The sequence below is a fragment of the Lagenorhynchus albirostris genome, chromosome 1, assembly GCF_949774975.1.
Source record: "Lagenorhynchus albirostris chromosome 1, mLagAlb1.1, whole genome shotgun sequence".
NCBI lineage: Eukaryota > Metazoa > Chordata > Mammalia > Artiodactyla > Delphinidae > Lagenorhynchus > Lagenorhynchus albirostris.
In genome coordinates, this window is record NC_083095.1 from 34,184,487 (window position 1) to 34,205,379 (window position 20,893).

At 38.6% G+C, this 20,893-nt stretch overlaps 1 protein-coding gene across 1 annotated transcript in view; it reads right to left on the reverse strand.

The window, feature by feature from the left end:
- Positions 1 to 20,893, reverse strand: part of RAD51B (RAD51 paralog B) — a 610,290-nt gene that overhangs the window by 586,205 nt on the left and 3,192 nt on the right. Inside the window, exons 2-4 of the mRNA XM_060140648.1 lie at positions 20,687 to 20,812; positions 14,792 to 14,905; positions 12,740 to 12,856 (exon numbers count right to left, since the gene is read on the reverse strand). Of these exons, the coding sequence (XP_059996631.1) occupies positions 12,740 to 12,856; positions 14,792 to 14,905; positions 20,687 to 20,770 (315 nt within the window). The 5' untranslated portion in view covers positions 20,771 to 20,812. The remainder of the gene's footprint in view (positions 1 to 12,739; positions 12,857 to 14,791; positions 14,906 to 20,686; positions 20,813 to 20,893) is intronic.

The window sequence follows — 20,893 nt, forward strand, 5'->3', positions numbered from 1 at the left end:
TATACATGTCAATCCCAATCGCCCAATTCATCACACCACCACCACCACCCCACACTGCTTTCCCCCGCTTGGTGTCCATACGTTTGTTCCCTACATCTGTGTCTCTATTTCTGCCCTGCAAGCCAGTTCATCTGTACCATTTTTCTAGGTTCCACATATATGCGTTAATATACGATATTTGTTTGTCGCTTTCTGACTTACTTCACTCTGTATGACAGTCTCTAGATCCATCCATGTCTCTACAAATGACCCAATTTTGTTCCTTTTTATGGCTGAGTAATATTCCATTGTATATATGTACCATATCTCCTTTACCCATTCAGCTGTCAATGGGCATTTAGGTTGCCTCCATGACCTGGCTATTGTAAATAGTGCTGCAATGAACATTGTGGAGCATGTGTCTTTTTGAATTGTGGTTTTCTCTGGGTATATGACCAGTAGTGGGATTGCTGGATCATATGGTAATTCTATTTTTACTTTTTTAAGGAACCTCCATACTGTTCTCCATAGTGGCTGTATCAGTTACATTCCCACCAACAGTGCAAGAGGGTTCCCTTTTCTCCACGCCCTCTCCAGCATTTGTTGTTTGTAGATTTTCTGATGATGCCATTCTAAACGGTGTGAAGTGATACTTCATTGTAGTTTTGTTTTGCATTTCTCTAATGATTAGTGATGTTGAGCAGCTTTTCCTGTGCTTCTTGGCCATCTGTATGTCTTCTTTGGAGAAGTGTCTATTTACGTCTTCTGCCCATTTTTGGATTGGGTTGTTTGTTTTTTTACTATTGAGCTGCATGAGCTGTTTATATTATTTTGGAGATTAATCCTTTGTCTGTTGATTCGTTTGCAAATATTTTCTCCCATTCTGAGGGTTGTCTTTTCGTCTTGTTCATGGTTTCCTTTGCTATGCAAAAGCTTTTAAGTTTCATTAGATCCCATTTGTTTATTTTTGTTTTTATTTCCATTACTCTAGGCCATGGATCAAAAAAGATCTTGCTGTGATTTATGTCAAAGAGTGTTCTTCCTATGTTTTCCTCTAAGAGTTTTATAGTGTCCAGTCTTACATTTAGGTCTCTAGTCCATTTTGAGTTTATTTTTGTGTATGGTGTTAGGGAGTGTTCTAATTTCATTCTTTTACATGAGGCTGTCCACTTTTCCCAGCACCACTTATTGAAGAGACTGTCTTTGCTCCATTGTATATTCTTGCCTGCTTTGTCATACGTAAGTTGACCATAGGTGTGTGGGTTTAACTCTGGGCTTTCTATCTTGTTCCATTGATCTGTGTTTCTGTTTTTGTGACAGTATCATATTGTCTTGATTACTGTAGCTATGTAGTATAGTCTGAAGTCAGGGAGTCTGATTCCTCCAGCTCCGTTTTTTTCCCTCAAGACTACTTTGGCTATTTGGAGTCTTTTGTGTCTCCATACAGATTTTAAGATTTTTTGCTCTACTTCCATAAAAATTGCCACTGGTAATTTGACAGGGATTGCATTGAATCTGTAGATTGCTTTCAGTAGTCTAGTCATTTTCACAATATTGTTTTTTCCAACCAAGAACATGGTATCTCTCTCCATATGTTGGTATCATCTTTAATTTCTTTCATCAGTGTCTTACAGTTTTCTGCATACAGGTCTTTTGTCTCCCTAGGTAGGTGTATTCCTAGGTATTTTATTCTTTTTGTTGCAATGGTAAATGGGAGTGTTTCCTTAATTTCTCTTTCAGATTTTTCATCATTAGTGTATAGGAATGTAAGAGATTTCTGTGCATTAATTTTGTAACTTGAAACTTTACCAAATTCACTGATGAGCTATAGTAGTTTTCTGGTGGCATCTTTAGGATTCTCTATGTATAGTATCATGTCATCTGCCAACAGTGACAGTTTAACTTCTTCTTTTCCAATTTGTATTCCTTTTATTTCTTTTTCTTCTCTGTATGCCGAGGCTTGGACTTCCAAAACTATGTTGAATAATAGTGGTGAGAGTGGACATCCTTGTCTTGTTCCTGATCTTACAGGAAATGCTTTCAATTATTCACCATTAAGAATGATGTTTGCTGTGGGTTTGTCGTATATGGCCTTTATTATGTTGAGGTAGGTTCCCTCAGTGCCCACTTTCTGGAGAGTTTTTATCATAAATGGGTGTTGAATTTCGTCAAAAGCTTTTTCTGCATCTATTGAGATGGTCATATGGTTTTTATTCTTCAATTTGCTGATATGGTGTATCACATTGATTGATTTGTGTATACTGAAGAATCCTTGCATCCCTGGGATAAATCCCAATTGATCATGGTGTATGATCCTTTTAAAGTGTTGTTGGATTCTGTTTGCAGGTATTTTGTTGAGGATTTTTGCATCTATATTCATCAGTGTATTGGTCTGTAATTTTCTTTTTTTGTAGTATCTTTCTCTGGTTTTGGTATCAGAGTAACTGTGGCCTCATACAATGAGTTTGGGAGTATTCCTTCCTCCGCAATTTTTTGGAAGTGTTTGAGAAGGATGGGTGTCAGCTCTTCTCTAAATGGTTGATAGAATTCACCTGTGAAGCCATCTGGTCCTGGACTTTTGTTTGTTGGAAGATTTTAAATCACAGTTTCAATTTCATTACTTGTGATTGGTCTGTTCATATTTTCTATTTCGTCCTGGTTCAGTCTTGGAGGTTATACCTTTCTAAGAATTTGTCCATTTCTTCCAGGTTATCCATTTTATCAGCAAAGAGTTGCTTGTAGTAGTCTCTTAGGATGCTTTGTATTTCTGCAGTGTCTGTTTTAACTTCTCCTTTTTCATTTCTAATTCTATTGATTTGAGTCCTCTCCCTCTTTTTCTTGATGAGTCTGGCTAATGGTTTATCAATTTTGCTTATCTTCTAAAAGACAAGCAGCTTTTAGTTTTCTTGAACTAAAAGAACCAGCTTTTAGTTTTATTGATGTTTGCTATTGTTTTCTTTGTTTCTATTTTAGTTATTTCTACTCTGATCTTTATGATTTCTTTCCTTCCACTAACTTTGGGTTTTGTTTGTTCTTCTTTACCTAGTTCCTTTAGGTGTAAGATTAGAATATTTATTTGAGATTTTTCTTGTTTCTTGAGGTATGCTTGTATAGCTATAAACTTCCCTCTTAGAACTGCTTTTGCTGTACCTCATAGGTTTGGGATTGTCATGTTTTCATTGTCATTTGTCTCTAGGTATTTTTTGATTTCCTCTTTGATTTCTTCAGTGATCTCTTGGTTATTTAGTAACGTAGTATTTAGCCTCTATGTGTTTTTGTTTTTTATGTTATTTCCCCGTAATTCATTTCTAATCTCATAGCATTGTGGTCAGAAAAGATGCCTGATATGATTTCAACTTTCTTAAATTTACTGAGGCTTGATTTGTAACCCAAGATGTGATCTATCCTGAAGAATGTTCCATGCGCACTTGAGAAGAAAGTGTAATCTGCTGTTTGGGGATGGAATGTCCTATAAATATCAATTAAATCTACCGGGTCTATTGTGTCATTTAAAGCTTCTGTTTCCTTATTTATTTTCATTTTAGATGACCTGTCCATTGGTGTGAGGTGTTAATGTCCCCCACTATTATGTGTTACTGTCGATTTCGTCTTTTACAGCTGTTAGCAGTTGCCTTATGTATTGAGGTGCTCCTATGTTGGGTGCATACATATTTATAATCGTTGTATCTTCTTCTTGGACTGATCCCTTGATCATTATGTTGTGTCCTTCCTTGTCTCTTGTAACATTCTTTATTTTAAAGTCTATTTTATCTGATATGGGTATTGCTACTCCAGCTTTCTTTTGATTTCCATTTGCATGGAATATCTTTTTCCATCCCCTCACTTTCAGTCTGTATGTGTCCCTAGGTCTGAAATGGGTCTCTTCTAGACAGCATATAGATGGGTCTTCTTTTTGTACCCATTCAGCAAGCCTGTGGCTTTTGGTTGGAGCATTTAATCCATTCACGTTTAAGGTAATTATTGATATGTAAGTTCGTTTACCATTTTCTTAATTATTTTGGGTTTCTTATTGTAGGTCCTTTTTTTCTCTTGTGTTTCCCACTTAGAGAAGTTCCTTTACCATTTGTTGTAGAGCTGGTTTGGTGGTGCTGCATTCTCTTAGCTTTTGCTTGTCTGTAAAGCTTTTGATTTCTCCATCAATTCTGAATGAGATCCTTGCCAGGTAGAGTAATCTTGGTTGTATGTTTTTCCCTTTCATCACTTTAAGTATATCATGACACTCCCTTCTGGCTTGTAGAGTTTCTGCTGAGAAATCAGCTGTTAACCTTATGGGAGTTACCTTGTATATTATTTGTCATTTTTCCCTTGCTGCTTTCAATAATTTTTCTTTGTCTTTAATATTTGCCAATTTGATTACTATGTGTCTCAGCATGTTTCTCCTTGGGTTTATCCTGTATGGGACTCGTTGCACTTCCTGGACTTGGGTGGCTATTTTGTTCCCCATGTTAAGGAAGTTTTCGACTATAATTTCTTCAAAGATTTTCTCAGGTCCTTTCTCTCTCTCTTCTCCCTCTGGGACCCCTATAATGCGAATGTTGTTGAGTTTAATGTTGTCCCAGAGGTCTCTTAGGCTGTCTTCATTTCTTTTCATTCTTTTTTCTTTATTCTGTTCTGCAACAGTGAATTCCACCATTCTGTCTTCCAAGTCACTTATCCCTTCTTCTGCCTCAGTTATTCTGCTATTGATTCCTTCTAGTGTACTTTTCATTTCAGTCATTGTATTGTTCATCTCTGTTTGTTTGTTCTTTAATTCTTCTAGGTCTTTGTTAAACATTTCTTTCATCTTCTTGATCTTTGCCTCCATTGGTCCTGGATCATCTTCACTATCATTATTCTGAATTCTTTTTCTGGAAGGTTGCCTATCTCCACTCCATTTAGTTGTTTTTCTGGGGTTTTTTTTCTTGTTCCTTCATCTGGTACATAGTCCTCTGCCTTTTCATCTTGTCTATCTTTCTGTGAATGTGGTTTTTGTTCAACAGGCTGCAGGATTGTAGTTCTTCTTGCTTCTGTTGTCTGCCCTCTGGTGGATGAGGCTATTTAAGAAGCTTGTGCAGGTTTCCTGATGGGAGGGACTGGTGGTGGGTAGAGCTGGGTGCTGCTCTGCTGGGCAGAGCTCAGTAAAACTTTAATTTGCTTGACTGCTGATGGGTGGGGCTGGGCTTCCCACCTCTTCGTTGTTTGGCCTGAGGCAAACCAAAACTGGAGCCTACCTGGGCTCTTTGGTGGGGTTAATGGCAGACTCTGGGAGGGCTCATGCCAAGGAGTGCTTCCCAGAACTTCTGCTGCCAGTGTCCTTGTCCCTGCGGTGAGCCACAGCCACCTCCTGCCTCTGCAGGAAACCCTCCACACTAGCAGGTGGGTCTGGTTCAGTCTCCCCTGGGTTCACTGCTCCTTCCCCTGGGTCCCAATGGGAACAATACTTTGTGTGTGCCCTCCAATAGTGGAGTCTCTGTTTCCCCGAGTCCTGTCGAAGTCTTGCAATCAAATCCCACTAGGCTTCAAAGTCTGATTCTCTAGGAATTCCTCCTCCTGTTGCCAGACCCCCAGGTTGGGAAGCCTGACATGTGGCTCAGAACCTTCAGTCCAGTGGGTGGACTTCCATGGTATAATTATTCTCCAGTCTGTGAGTCGCCCACCCAGCAATTATGGGATTTCATTTTGTTCTGACTGCACCCCTCTTACCGTCTAATTGTGGCTTCTCCTTTTTCTTTGGATGTGGGGTATCTTTTTTGGTGAGTTCCAGTGTCTTCCTGTCGATGATTGCCCAGCAGCTACCTGTGATTCTGGTGTTCTCACAAGAGGGAGTGAGAGCACGTCCTTCTACTCCACTATCTTGGTTCAGGCCTTTGATTTAATTGATATTCATAGGACATTCCATCCAAAAACAGCAGATTACACTTTCATCGCAAGTGCACATGGAACATTCTCTAGGACTGATCACATCTTGGGTCACAAATCAAGCCTCAGTAAATTTAAGAAAACTGAAATCATATCAAGCATCTTTTCTGACCACAAAACTATGAGATTAGAAAGCAATTACAGGGAAAAAACATAAAAGACACAAACACATGGAGGATAAAAAATACATTACTAAATAACCAAGAGATCACTGAAGAAATCAAAGAGGAAATCAAAAAATACCTAGAGACAAATGAAAACAAAAACACGACGATCCAAAACCTATGGGATGCAGCAAAAGCAGTTCTAAGAGGTAAGTTTATAGCAATACAAGCTTACCTCAAGAAGCAAGAAAATCTCAAATAAACAATCTAACCTTACACCTAAAGGAACTAGATAAAGAAGAACAAACAAAACCCAAAGTTAGTGGAAGGAAAGATATCATGAAGATCAGAGCAGAAATAACTGAAATAGAAACAAAGAAAACAATAGCAAACATCAATAAAACTAAAAGCTGGTTCTTTGAGAAGATAAACAAAATTGATAAACCATTAGCCAGACTCATCAAGAAAAAGAGGGAGGGCTTCCCTGGTGGCGCAGTGGTTGAGAGTCCGCCTGCTGATGCAGGGGACGTGGGTTTGTGCCCCGGTCTGGGAGGATCCCACAGGCCACAGAGCGGCTGGGCCCGTGAGCTATGGCCGCTGAGCCTGCGCGTCCGGAGCCTGTGCTCTGAAACGGGAGAGGCCACAACAGTGAGAGGCCCAGGTACTGCAAAAAAAAAAAAAAAAATGAAAAAGAAAAAGAGGGAGAGGACTCAAATCAATAAAATTAGAAATGAAAAAGAACAAGTTACAAAAGACACCGCAGAAATACAAAGCATCCTAAGAAACTACTACAAGCAACTCTATGCCCATAAAATGGACAACCTGGAAGAAATGGACAAATTCTTAGAAAGGTATAACCTTCCAAGAATGAACCAGGAAGAAACAGAAAATATGAACAGACCAATCATAAGTAATGAAATTGAAACTGATTAAAAGATCTTCCAACAAACAAAAGTCCAGGACCAGATGGTGTCACAGGTGAATTCTATCAAACATTTAGAGAAGAGCTAACATACACCCTTCTCAAACTCTTCCAAAAAATTGCAGAGGAAGGAACACTCCCAAACTCATTTTATGAGACCACCATCACCCTGATACCAAAAACAGAAAAGGTACTACAAAAACAGAAAATTACAGACCAATATCACTGATGAATATAGATGCAATAATCCTCAACAAAATACTAGCAAACAGAATCCAACAACACATTAATAGGATCATACACCATGATGAAGTGGGATTTATCCCAGGGATGCAAGTATTCTTCAATATACGCAAATGAATCAATGTGATACACCGTAACAGGAAACTGAAGAATAAAAACCATATGGTCATCTCAATAGATGCAGAAAAAGCTTTCCACAAAATTCAACACCGATTTATGATAAAAACTCTTCAGGAAGTGGACATAGAGGGAACCTACCTCAACATAATAAAGACCATATACGACAAACCAACAGCAAACATCATTCTCAGTGGTGAAAAACTGAAAGCATTTCCTCTAAGATCAGGAAAAAGACAAGGATGTCCACTCTCACCACTATTATTCAACATAGTTTTGGAAGTCCTAGCCATGGCAATCAGAGAAGAAAAAGAAATAAAAGGAATACAAATTGGAAAAGAAGAAGTAAAACTGCCACTGTTTGCAGATGACATGACACTATACATAGAGAATCCTAAAGATGCCACCAGAAAACTACTAGAGCTCATCAATGCATCTGGTAAAGTTGCAGGATACAAAATTAATGCACAGAAATCTCTTGCATTCCTATACACTAACAACGAAAGATCAGAAAGAGAAATTAAGGAAACACTCCCATTTACCACTGCAACAAAAAGACTAAAATACCTAGGAATAAACCTACCTAAGGAGTTAAAAGACCTGTACTCAGAAAACTATAAGACACTGATAAAAGAAATCAAAGATGACATAAACAGATGGAGAGATATTCCATGTTGTTGGATTAGAAGAATCAAACTTGTGAAAATGATGTACTACCCAAAGTAATCTACAGATTCAATTCAATCCCTATCAAATTACCAGTGGCAATTTTTACAGAACTACAACAAAAAATCTAAAAATTTGTATGGAGACACAAAAGACCCCAAAGAGCCAAAGCAGTCTTGAGGGAAAAAAACGGAGCCGGAGGAATCAGACTTCCTGACTTCAGACATACTATAAAGCTACAGGAATCAAGACAACATGGTACTGGTGCAAAAACAGAAATACAGATCAATGAAACAGGATAGAAAGCCCAGAGATAAACCTACGCACCTATGGTCAACTAATCTATGACAAAGGAGGCAAGGATACACAATGGAGAAAAGACAGTCTCTTTAATAAGTGGTGCTGGGAAAACTGGACAGCTACATGTAAAAGAATGAAATTAGAACACTCCTTAACACCATACACAAAAATAAAACTCAAAATGGATTAACAACCTAAATGTAAGGCTGGGCACTATAAAACTCTTAGAGGAAAACATAGGAAGAACACTCTTTGATATAAATCACAGCAAGATCTTTTTTGATCCATGGCCTAGAGTAATGGAAATAAAAACAAAAATAAACAAATGGGACCTAATGAAACTTAAAAGCTTTTGCACAGCAAAGGAAACTACAAAGAAGACAAAAAGACAACCCTCAGAATGGGAGAAAATATTTGCAAACTAATCAATGGACAAAGGATTAATCTCCAAAATATATAAACAGCTCATGCAGCTTAATATTAAAAAAACAAACAACCCAATCCAAAAATGGGCAGAAGACCTAGACATTTCTCCAAAGAAGACATACAGATGGCCAAGAAGCACATGAAAAGCTGCTGAACATCACTAATCATTAGAGAAATGTAAATCAAAACTGCAATGATTTATCACCTCACACCAGTTAAAATGTGCATCATCAGAACATCTACAAACAACAAATCCTGGAGAGGGTGTTCGTGGGAATGTAAATTGATACAGCCACTATGGAGAACAGTATGGAGGTTCCCTAAAAAACTAAATATAGAATTACCATATGACCCAGCAATCCCATTACTGGGCATATACCCAGAGAAAACCATAATTCAAAAAGACACATGCACCCCAATGTTCATTGCAGCACTATTTACAATAGCCAGTTCATGGAAGCACCCTAAATGCCCATCAACAGACGAATGGGTAAAGAAGATGTGGTACATATATACAATGGAATATTACTCAGCCATAAAAAGGAACGAAACTGGGTCATCTGTAGAGACGTGGATGGATCTAGAGACTGTCATACAGAGTGAAGTAAGTCAGAAAGAGAAAAACAAATATCGTATATTAACACATATATATGGAACCTAGAAAAATGGTACAGATGAACTGGTTTGCAGGGCAGAAATAGAGACACAGATGTAGAGAACAAACGTATGGACACCAAGGGGAGAAAGTGGCGGGGGGTGGGGATCGTGGTGTGATGAATTGAGAGACTGGGATTGACATGTATACACTGATGTGTATAAAATGGATGACTAATAAGAACCTGCTGTATAAAAAAATAAAATAAAATTATTTTTTTAAATAGCCGAATGATTTATAAAAAGATATTCCAGCTCATTAGTAATCAGGAAAATGAAAACTAAGATCACAAAGATGGGCAGAAACTGAGAAGTCAGATAATACCAAGGTAAGAAGACACGGAGCAAGAGGTATTCATGCACATCGCGCATAGGAATGTAAACAGGCACAACCACTCTGGAAAACAATTTGTCCTGATTCTGCAATGTTACCTATGTGCATACTCTATAATAACCAGCAAATCACTCCAAGGTAGATCCCCTAGACAGGAGCCAGCTAGTAAATATTTTAGGCTTTGCAAACCATGAGGTCTCTGCCACAACTAACGCAACTCTGCCTTGTATCTCAAAAACTGCCACAGACAAAATGTAAACAAATGAACATAGTTGTGTTACAATAAAACTTTATTTATAAAAAACAGGCAGCTGTCCAGATTTGATCACTGGGCAGTAGTTTGCCAATCTGTGCCCTAGAGAAATACCTGTACATGTGATCCAGGAGACATGTACAACAGTTTTCACAGGACTTGTTTATATTAGCAGCAAACTGCTAATATTTGGAAACAACCCAAATGTTCACTCACAGGAGAAGGGATAAATAAACTGTGGCCATATTTTCAAAATGGAGTATGACACAGCAGTGAAAATGAATTATACTCTTGCTACTTGCAACATGGATAAATCTTAGAAAATAATATTAAGTGGAAAAATCAATTCATAGAAGAGAGATGATTTAATCACCAATATATTGTGTAATAGAGCTCAAAAATAAGCAAAACTAAATAAAATGCTACATTTCCTATGTATATGAGTGATAAAGGGAAACTATAGGTATTGGTAACCATTGGGGAAAAAAAGTACAGCAATGGTAGAATCACTATGCTGTACACCTGACACCAATATAATATTGTAAATCAACTATACTTCAATTAAAAAAAAAAAGATAGCAATGGTGGAAATTCAGGATGGAAGTTACCTCCCATCAGAAGGCCAAAGATGGGATCAGGGAGGAGCCCACAGTTGGTTTCAATGATTTTGGTATTGTTCTGCGTTTTATATTGGGTCACAGGCTCATAAATGTTCATAACTTACACATGCAGGATGTATTTAATCTTGTATACATAAGATAGATATTAAATTTTTGTTTTTAATACAAGGTCAACAAATACTCCCTGTACTCAGCTGAAAAATCCCAAAAAGACTGCAGAGGCTACCTGGAGCTGAAACAGAAAGTAGAGAACTTGCCTCTAATAAGCAATCAGGGTATTTATATTCCATGTCAGCCAATCAGATGATGAAAAAACATCTAATGGCTTGTAACTATCTCTTGGATTCAGAAAGAATTGATAAAAGCTACATGAAAAAGTATTGAAACTATTCCAAAACTTAAAAAATAAGAAAGTATTTGTTGGTTAATCTTCCTGAAGTTTTGTTATTTAAATAAGTAAGTTTATAACTGTGGATCACAATTACTATAAAGCCTCTTCTTTTTTTTTTTAAAATAAACCTATTTCAACAAAGGTCCAGCTAGATCACAAAAAGATTATGTAAGATAGGATTCTGGCACCATCTGGTGGCAGTGCCCTGCAACAGCACATTCTAATTTCTATTAAAGGTTAATTCACTCTTTCATTCATTTACCTACTATCCAATAGGCATCTACTAGGCATAGCACACACATATTTTAAAATCCTTCTTGGTGGGCTTCCCTGGTGGTGCAGTAGTTAAGAATCCGCTTGCCAATTCAGGGGACACGGGTTCGAGCCCTGGTCCAGGAAGATCCCATATGCCGCAGAGCAACTAAGCCCATGTGCCACAACTACTGCGCCTGCACTCTAGAGCCCACGAGCCACAACTGCTCAGTCTGCGACCCACAACTACTGCGCCCGTGTGCCACAACTACTGAAGTCCACGTGCCTAGAGCCCGTGCTCCGCAACAAGAGAAGCCACCAAAATGAGAAGCCCGTGCACCGCAACGAAAAGTAGCTCCCACTTGCCACAACCAGAGAAAAGCCCACGCGCAGCAATGAAGACCCAATACAGCCAAAAATAAAATAAATAAAAATTTAAAAAAAAAAACTTTATAAAAAAAAATCTTTCTTGGAAGACCGGAAATAAAATAATGTATACTACCTAAAACAGGTCCCCTATTTTCAAGGGAAAATATCTACAGTTAAATTTATGCCTATCAGAATATAAGCGTCTACTCTTGTTAAAAGTTTGTTTCAAGCATCTATTCCCCTAGAACTCTCACGCAAGAAGTCCCTCAGGAGTGTTCTGGTAAACATAGTCTATGGAGTCACCACATGAGGACCGGTAAGCACATGAATGCAGTTTTCAAGGAAAAGAACTGCTGTGGTTTTAAAATATCCCCAAATTCTTGACACTTCTTTCAAAAGGTAGAGTCTAATTTCCCTTTCCTTGAATGTGGGCTGAACTTAATTACCCGCTTCTAAAGAAGAGAAAGTGGCAGAAGTGATGGTATATAACTTCCAAAGCTGAATCATCAAAGCAATAGCCATTTCCATCTTGCCTGAGGGAGTCAGACATCGTGTCACGAGGAGACTCAAGCAACCTGTGGAGAGCCCTCTGGGGAGGAATCGTGACCTCCGCCAACAACCAGCACCAACCTGCCCCCTCGCATCCTTCGCCAATATCACTGAGCTAAGCCACTCCCAAAGAAACGGAAATCAATGTTTATTGTTGTTTAAGCCACTTAGTTTGGGGGTAATTTGTTATGCAAAAATATATAACTAATACAACAACCTATTACTTCCTAGAACCAAATTTTATCTTTAACAGGAAGTGAAAATAGCTCATTTCAGTTTAATACTATAATTTGCCCACGTTAATAAAATTTCAAATTTTCCTTCCTAATACACTAAGTAGTGATCCTTTTCTAATTCCCCCAAATTGTTTCATATTATTTCATAATATTCATCACTTTCTAATTCAAAGAAACAGCAACCCAAGCAGATTTCAGTCAGTCAGCAGGGATTTTTTTGGACCATCTTCCTTTTGATGTACTGTACTAGTATTGTACTAGGGACTGAGTGGAGAACCATGCCCTTGAGGTACTTATAATTTAGATGAATATTCCCAAAATAATTTATGTTTTTAATTAACCTTTTTCCCCTGGCTCTGAAGGTTCTAAGTCAATGGAAGAAGGTTTGGAAAGTTTCTTTTTTACCTCTGTGAGGGATCCACAAGCTACACCACCACGCAGGGCTTCATCTAAAGCAGAGAGGGTTGTAGATAAAAATGCTGGTGATGGCGCATCAGACCTCTGTGTCTTTATCTCATAAGCCTGAACAAAGAAGAGATTAAGTTATTTTCAACCTCAATATTTATTCAAAAACATAAGTCAACTCCAAACTCAAATTCTAGCCGTTGGAACCCCAATCCCCTTTTCTTTCTTCTACTATTTATTTATTCAACAACTATTTACTCTGTGCCGGGGACTGTGCTAGATCTGGGGGCTGTGATATAAAAGACAGAGCCCCTGCCCCACAGTACTGATAGCCAACTAGGGACTATGAAATTAGGACTAGGAACTAAGCAATTACCATACACTTAAATAAGAGATACTGTGATAGGGCAAGTGGAGACCTGGAGAGAGTATACCTGATCTGGATTTTGTGATATAGGAAGGCTTCAAGGGAGATCTGGATGTCTGAGCTAAAACCTGAAATGACTGTTAGACAGGCAAAGGGAATGTGCATGTTCCTGGCAAAGAGACAAGAATGTACGAAGAAAGGTCAAGAAGCAAGAAAGAAAGGAAATGGAAACTCACAAAAACTACAAAAAACAAAAAGAGTTCATTTAGAACATCGGAAAGAAGGCGCGAGGTCGTGGTGTGGCAAGCAATGAGGCTGGAGAAATAAGCAGGGGCCTAATCAGGAAGAGCGTTGCTGAAGTGTGGCGTGTAGGCTGAGAGCAACAGGGAGTGACACGGCCAAGCTACCATTTCAAACCAAGGTTGCTTTACGAAGAACAGCTTGAAGGTGGATGGGGGAGACTAAGAAATGGCCTCCCAAAAGACAGCCACATCAAATGCTTGGAACCTGTGAATATTACCTTATTTGGAAAAAGGGTCTTTGCAGATGTGGTTAACATGATTACATACCCACCAGCAATGTGTAAGAACACTTGCCTCTCTGCAATCTCTAACATTAAAAATTACTACTGTTATATTAAGTTGCCCAAAACTGAAGTCAAGCCACAGAACTGAAATTTTTCATTCCTTCATTCATTCAAAAAATATGAATTAATTGCCAACTTCATGCCATATACTATGATAAGCTCTGGGAATAGAGTGGTAACCCAAACAGACCTAGTTTCTATCCACCTAAAGTTTACAATTTAATAAGTCTAGGTCTCAAATCCAAGGCTCTTCTGCTCCTGTGAGGACGTAGGAAGACCAGTATATTAATACGTATGAGAAAATACTCACTTTGTTCATTGTTTTCAAAGTTTCAAATGACACAAATATTCCTTCCTTCCTCCTTCACAGAGTTAGACCCTACTTTATTGCTTGGTGGTTACCAAATTTCAATATAAGGTAGTAAGGTAAGTAATTTATAACCCACATAAACAAATACATTTGCAAAACACCGGACAGACTTTTAGGCAACTCTTATTCTGGGAAAACAAGATATTTTCTACCATGCACTAAACCTATATTTTGAAAAGCTAAAGTCATGAGACAGAAAGTATGAAATAATAGTACAACTTGATGAGGGCTTATTACAAAACGCTTTAACTCTTCTCAGGAGTGAGGATAAGTTTTCAAGTATTATTCATTCAATCAGTAAGAGAGTATAAGTCCAACAGGTGTACTTTATGATGCACAGTAAGTAATGATGATAAAAGTTAGTATTACAGAGACAGGAGCATTCCAAAATTAACAGTATATTATACTTTAACCATGAGGTTCACAAATCCTACCCAAACAAACAAAAGAGAAAGATAACCTTTTGAAATATCAGTACCAGCTACAGAGAAAAAAAATCATATTACCCTCTCATTCCCATAATTAGGAACTGTCTCCCATGAGCTTATAAACTACATAAATTTCTTACATATATTCTCATTAGAGGACTAACTCTATGCTGTGAGGGTTGGTATTTTTGAGGTACTCATCTCTATTTTTGCTTTTGCCTCATCATCCAAAAGATTTTAAACGAGATACAGAATCGTTTCAAAATAAAAATCAAATCATAATTCTAAAATATATACATACCGTTTGCATCCGTGGGGCACAGGCCCTGCTGACCACACACAAAATTTCATGGACACCTTGATAACTAAGGCCAGTCATCTTCATAAGCTCCAGTGGGGAAAGACATAGAAAGTCCTAAAAAACATAAAGAAAATATTTAAAATATATATGTGCAACAAAGATACTTGAATTGAAAGGAAACTTTCAATTGACACTATCTATGTGTAAATAAAAGGAGAATTTACTGTAGATCAGGGACTTCGCTGGTGGTCCAGTGGTTAAGACTCCACGCTCCCGATGCAGGGGGCCTGGGTTCAATCCCTGGTCAGGGAACTAGATCCCACATGCCACAACTAAGAACCGGTGCAGCCAAATAAATCCATAAGTATTTAAAAAAAAATTTATTGTAGATCAAAGATTTATATGTTTCTTATAGTATTTTCCCCCTAAATAGCCCTTAACTAAAAGATATGATGATATAATCTTATCCTCTGATTATCCACCTTGGCATATACCAGAGGACACACCAAGTAACAACACATAGCAGGAGAATCCAACTCAGGTGTATGTTGGCGCTGCCCTTGCGCCTGAAAGAGTCTGGGCACAAACAGATGACCAGAAAGAGTCAGGCTGAAATGAGTTTCTTCAAATGACAATGAAAACACGATGACCCAAAACCTATGGGATGCAGCAAAAGAAGTTCTAAGAGGGAAGTTTATAGCAATACAATCCTACCTCAAGAAACAAGAAAAGTCTCAAATAAACAACCTAACCTTACACCTAAAGCAATTAGAGAAAGAAGAACAAAAAAACCCCAAAGTTAGCAGAAGGAAAGGAGTCATAAAGATCAGATCAGAAATAAATGAAAAAGAAATAAAGGAAACAATAGCAAAGATCAATAAAACTAAAAGCTGGTTCTTTGAGAAGATAAACAAAATTGATAAACCATTAGCCAGACTCATCAAGAAAAAAGAGGGAGAAGACTCAAATCAATAGAAATTAGAAATGAAAAAGGAGAAGTAACAACTGACACTCTAGAAATACAAAGGATCATGAGAGATTACTACAAGCAACTATATGCCAAAAAAATGGACAACCTGGAAGAAATGGACAAATTCTTAGAAATGCACAACCTTCGGAGACTGAACCAGGAAAAAATAGAAAATACAAACAGACCAATCACAAGCACTGAAATTGAGACTGTGATTCAGAATCTTCCAACAAATAAAACCTCAGGACCAGACAGCTTCACAGGTGAATTCTATCAAACATTTAGAGAAGAGCTAACAGCTATCCTTCTCAAACTCTTCCAAAATACAGCAGAGGTAAGAACACTCCCACACTCATTCTACGAGGCCACCATCACCCTGATATCAAAACCAGACAAAGATGTCACAAAGAAAGAAAACTACAGGCCAATATCACTGATAAACATAGATGCAAAAATCCTCAACAAAATACTAGCAAACAAGATCCAACAGCACATTAAAAGGATCATACACCATGATCAAGTGGGGTTTATCCCAGGAATGCAAGGATTCTTCAATATACGCAAATCAATCAATGTGATACACCATATTAACAAATTGAAGGAGAAAAACTATATGATCATCTCAATAGATGCAGAAAAAGCTTTCCACAAAATTCAACACCCATTCATGATAAAAACTCTCCAGAAAGTAGGTATAGAGGGAACTTACCTCAACATAATAAAGGCCATATATGACAAACCCACAGCCAACATCGTCTTCAATGGTGAAAAACTGAAACCATTTCCACTAAGATCAGGAACAAGACAAGGTTGTCCACTCTCATCACTATTATTCAATATAGTTTTGGAAGTTTTAGCCACAGCAACCAGAGAAGAAAAAGAAATGAAAGGAATCCAGGGCTTCCCTGGTGGTGCAGTGGTTGAGAGTCCGCCTGCTGATGCAGGGGACACGGGTTCGTGCCCCGGTCCGGGAAGATCCCACATGCCACGGAGCGGCTAGGCCCGTGAGTCATGGCCGCTGAGCCTGCGTGTCCGGAGCCTATGCTCCGCAACAGGAGAGGCCACAACAGTGAGAGGCCTGCATACCGCCAAAAAAAAAAAAAAAAAAAGGAATCCAAATTGGAAAAGAAGAAGTAAATCCAAATCGGAAAAGTAAAGCTGTCACTGTTTGCAGACAACGTGACACTATACATAGAGAATCCTAAAGATGCCACCAGAAAACTACAAGAGTTAATCAATGAATTTGGTAAAGTAGCAGGATACAAAAGTAATGCACAGAAATCTCTTGCATTCCTATACACTAATGATGAAAAATCTGAAAGAGAAATTAAGGAAACACTCCCATTTACCATTGCAACAAAAAAAATAAAATACCGAGGAATAAACTTACCTAAGGAGACAAAAGACCTGTATGCAGAAAACTATAAGACACTGATGAAAGAAATGAAAGATGATACAAACACATGGAGAGATATACCATGTTCTTGGATTGGAAGAATCAACATTGTGAAAATGACTATATTACCCAAAGCAATCTACACACTCAATGCAATCCCTATCAAACTACCAATGGCATTTTTCACAGAAGTAGAACAAAAAATTTCACAACTTGTATGGAAACACAAAAGACCCCGAATAGCCAAAGCAATCTTGAAAAAGAAAAACAGAGCTGGAGGAATCAGGCTGCTGGACTTCAGACTATACTACAAAGCTACAGTAATCACGACAGAATGGCACCAAAAACAGAAATATAGATCAATGGAACAGGATAGAAAGCCCAGAGATAAACACATGCACGTATGGTCACCTTATTTTTGGTAAAGGAAGCAAGAGTATACAATGGAGAAAAGACAGCCTTTTCAATAAGTGGTGCTGGGAAAACTGGACAGCTACATGTAAAAGAATGAAATTAGAACACTCCCTAACACCAGACACAAAAATAAACTCAAAATGGATTAAAGACCTAAATGTAAGGCCAGACACTAAAAAACTTTTAGAGCAAAACATAGGCAGAACACTCTATGACATAAATCACAGCAAGATCCTTTTTGACCCACCTCCTAGAGAAATGGAAATAAAAACAAAAATAAACAAATGGGACCTAATGAAACTTAGAAGCTTTTGCACAGCAAAGGAAACCATAAACAAGACGAAAAGACAACCCAGAATGGGAGAAAATATTTGCAAGTGAAGCAACTGACAAAGGATTAATCTCCAAAATTTACAAGCAGCTCAATATCAAAAAAAACAACCCAATCCAAAAATGGGCAGAAGACCTAAATAGACATTTCTCCAAAGAAGATAAACAGAATGCCAACAAACACATGAAAGAATGCTCAACATCACTAATCATTAGAGAAATGCAAATCAAAACTACAATGAGATTCATCTCACACCAGTTAGAATGGGCATCATCAGACAATCTACAAACAACAAATGCTGGAGAGGGTGTGGAGAAAAGGGAACCCTTTTGCACTGTTGCTGGGAACGTAAATTGATACAGCCACTATGGAGAACAGTATGGAAGTTCCTTAAAAAACTAAAAATAGAACTACCATATGACCCAGCAATCCCACTACTGGGCCTATACCCTGAGAAAACCATAATTCAAAAAGAGTCATGTACCACAATATTCAGTGCAGCACTATTTACAATAGCCAGGACATGGAAGCAACCTAAGTGTCCATCGACAGATGAATGGATAAAGAAGACGTGGCACATATATACAATGGAATATTACTCAGCCATAAAAAGAAACGAAATTGAGTTATTTGTGTGAAGTGGATGGACCTAGAGTCTGTCATACAGAGTGAAGTAAGTCAGAGAGAAAAACAAATATCATAAGCTAACACATATACATGGAATCTAAAAAAAAGGTTCTGAAGAACCTAGGGTCAGGACAGGAATAAAGACGCAGACATAGAGATTGGACTTGAGGACATGGGGAGGGGAAAGGGTAAGCTGGGACGAAGTGAGAGAGTGACATGGACTTAAATATACTACCAAATGTAAAACAGACAGCTATTGGGAGGCGGCCGCATGGCACTGGGAGATCAGTTCGGTGCTTTGTGACTGCCTGGAGGGGTGGGATGGGGAGGGTTGTGGGGAGACGCAGGAGGGGTTAGATATGGGAATGTATGTGTATGTATAGCTAATTCACTCTGTTGTAAGGCAGAAACTAGCACACCATTGTAAAGCAATTATACTCCAATAAAAATGTTAAAATAAATAACTACGAGGTTGTACTACTTCAAAAAAAAATGAGTTTCTTCCTAAGCTATGAAATCATTCAGAGGGAGTATTTAATAATTGAAAGAAAATAAAAGTGACTATGGAAGGACTTCCCTAGAGTCTCGGTGGTTAAGAATCTGCCTGCCTATGCAGGGGACACGGGTTTGATCCCTGGTCCGGGCGAAGATCCCACATGCCGCAGAGCAACTAAGCCTGCGTGCCACAGCTACTGAAGCCCGCGCGGCATAGAGCCCACGCGCCACAGCTACTGAAGCCCGCATGCTCTAGGGCCCGCATGCCGCAACTACTGAGCCTGCATGCTGCAACCACTGAAGCCTGGGCGCCTAGAGCCCGTGCTCCACAACAAGAGAAGCCACCGCAATAAGAAGCCTGCGCACCGCAACGAAGAGTAGCCCCCGCTCGCCGCAACTAGAGAAAGCCCGCGCACAGCAACGAAGACCTAATGCAGCCAAATAAATAAATAAAACTACGGTGGGCTTCCCTGGTGGCGCAGTGGTTGAGAACCTGCTTGCCAATGCAGGGACGCGGGTTTGAGCCCTGGTCTGGGAAGACCCCACATGCCGCGGAGCAACTGGGCCCGTGAGCCACAGCTACTGAGCCTGCGCGTCTGGAGCCCATGCTCCGCAACAAGAGAGGCCGCGACAGTGAGAGGCCCGCGCACCGCGATGAAGAGTGGCCCCTGCTCGCCGCAACTAGAGAAAACCCTCGGACAGAAACGAAGACCCAACACAGCCAAAAATAAATAAATAAATATAAATAAATAAATAAATAAATAAATAAAACTACGGAATGAAATGTTAAATTTCATACTTTTAAGAGTATTTCAAAGTATGGACATGAGGATTATAAAATGCATAACAGAGACATCATTAACACACAAAGCAATTTTTTAAATATTGCAGCACGCTCTGAAAGTCTGTCTTATTAAGGATTAAATCCTAACAGAAAACCTTAAATCTTATGTAGCCTCCTAAGAGGGATTTGCTTTAGTCTTTTGCTTAAATATACAACATCTGCTTATATATTTCTCTCACTCCATCAATAGGAAAATAATCCTAACTACTAACTTTTCTTGCCTTCAAGAGAAATTACCCATTTTGAATACTATCTCCTCATTTGAGTCATATTTCTCATGTAACTGCAAAATTTCTTTTATGAGGACAAAACTTCTCTAGAATCCCAAATAAATGGCACAGGTGTACTTCACCTTCTGCTATGGGCATTCTCCCCACCCAACCCCACCCAAAATGCAAAAATCTTGCATTTGGATAAATGAAATCACATTTGGAAATACAAGCTAAGTGGTTTGTTATTTAAAATTAGCAAGCACCATATTTATCTTTTCTTATAAACCTAAATGTTCATATTTCAGGTGTAATTAAGAGTTATTTAAGTACACAAGATTAATCTGTGGGACGTCCCTGGCGGTCCAGTAGTTAGGACTTCGCCTTCCAATGCAGGGGGTGTGGGTTCGATCCCTGGTCAGGAAGCTAGGATCCCACATGCCTCATGGCCAAGAGGCCAAGACATAAAGCAGAAGCAATGTTGTAACAAATTCAATAAAGACTTTGGAAATGGTCCACATCAAAAGAAAAAATCTAAAAAAAGAAAAAGAAAAAAAAGATTAATTTGTACTTCAAGTTTCTCACTGAAAAAAATTAAATAAATTTTACCTGGCAGGTAACAATCTGATGTCTGTTCAGACGGTCACACAGCTCTTGTGATAAACCCACTCGTCTTAGTTTCTTGCTACCCATGCCTTCAGATGCAGCAAGATAAAGAAGAACCTTGAAAAAGAGCTGGAAAATAGCATAAGCAACAGTAGATGGGCTATCCAAAACACTCTACAAAATAAAAAACCCTTCAAGCGTCTCCACATA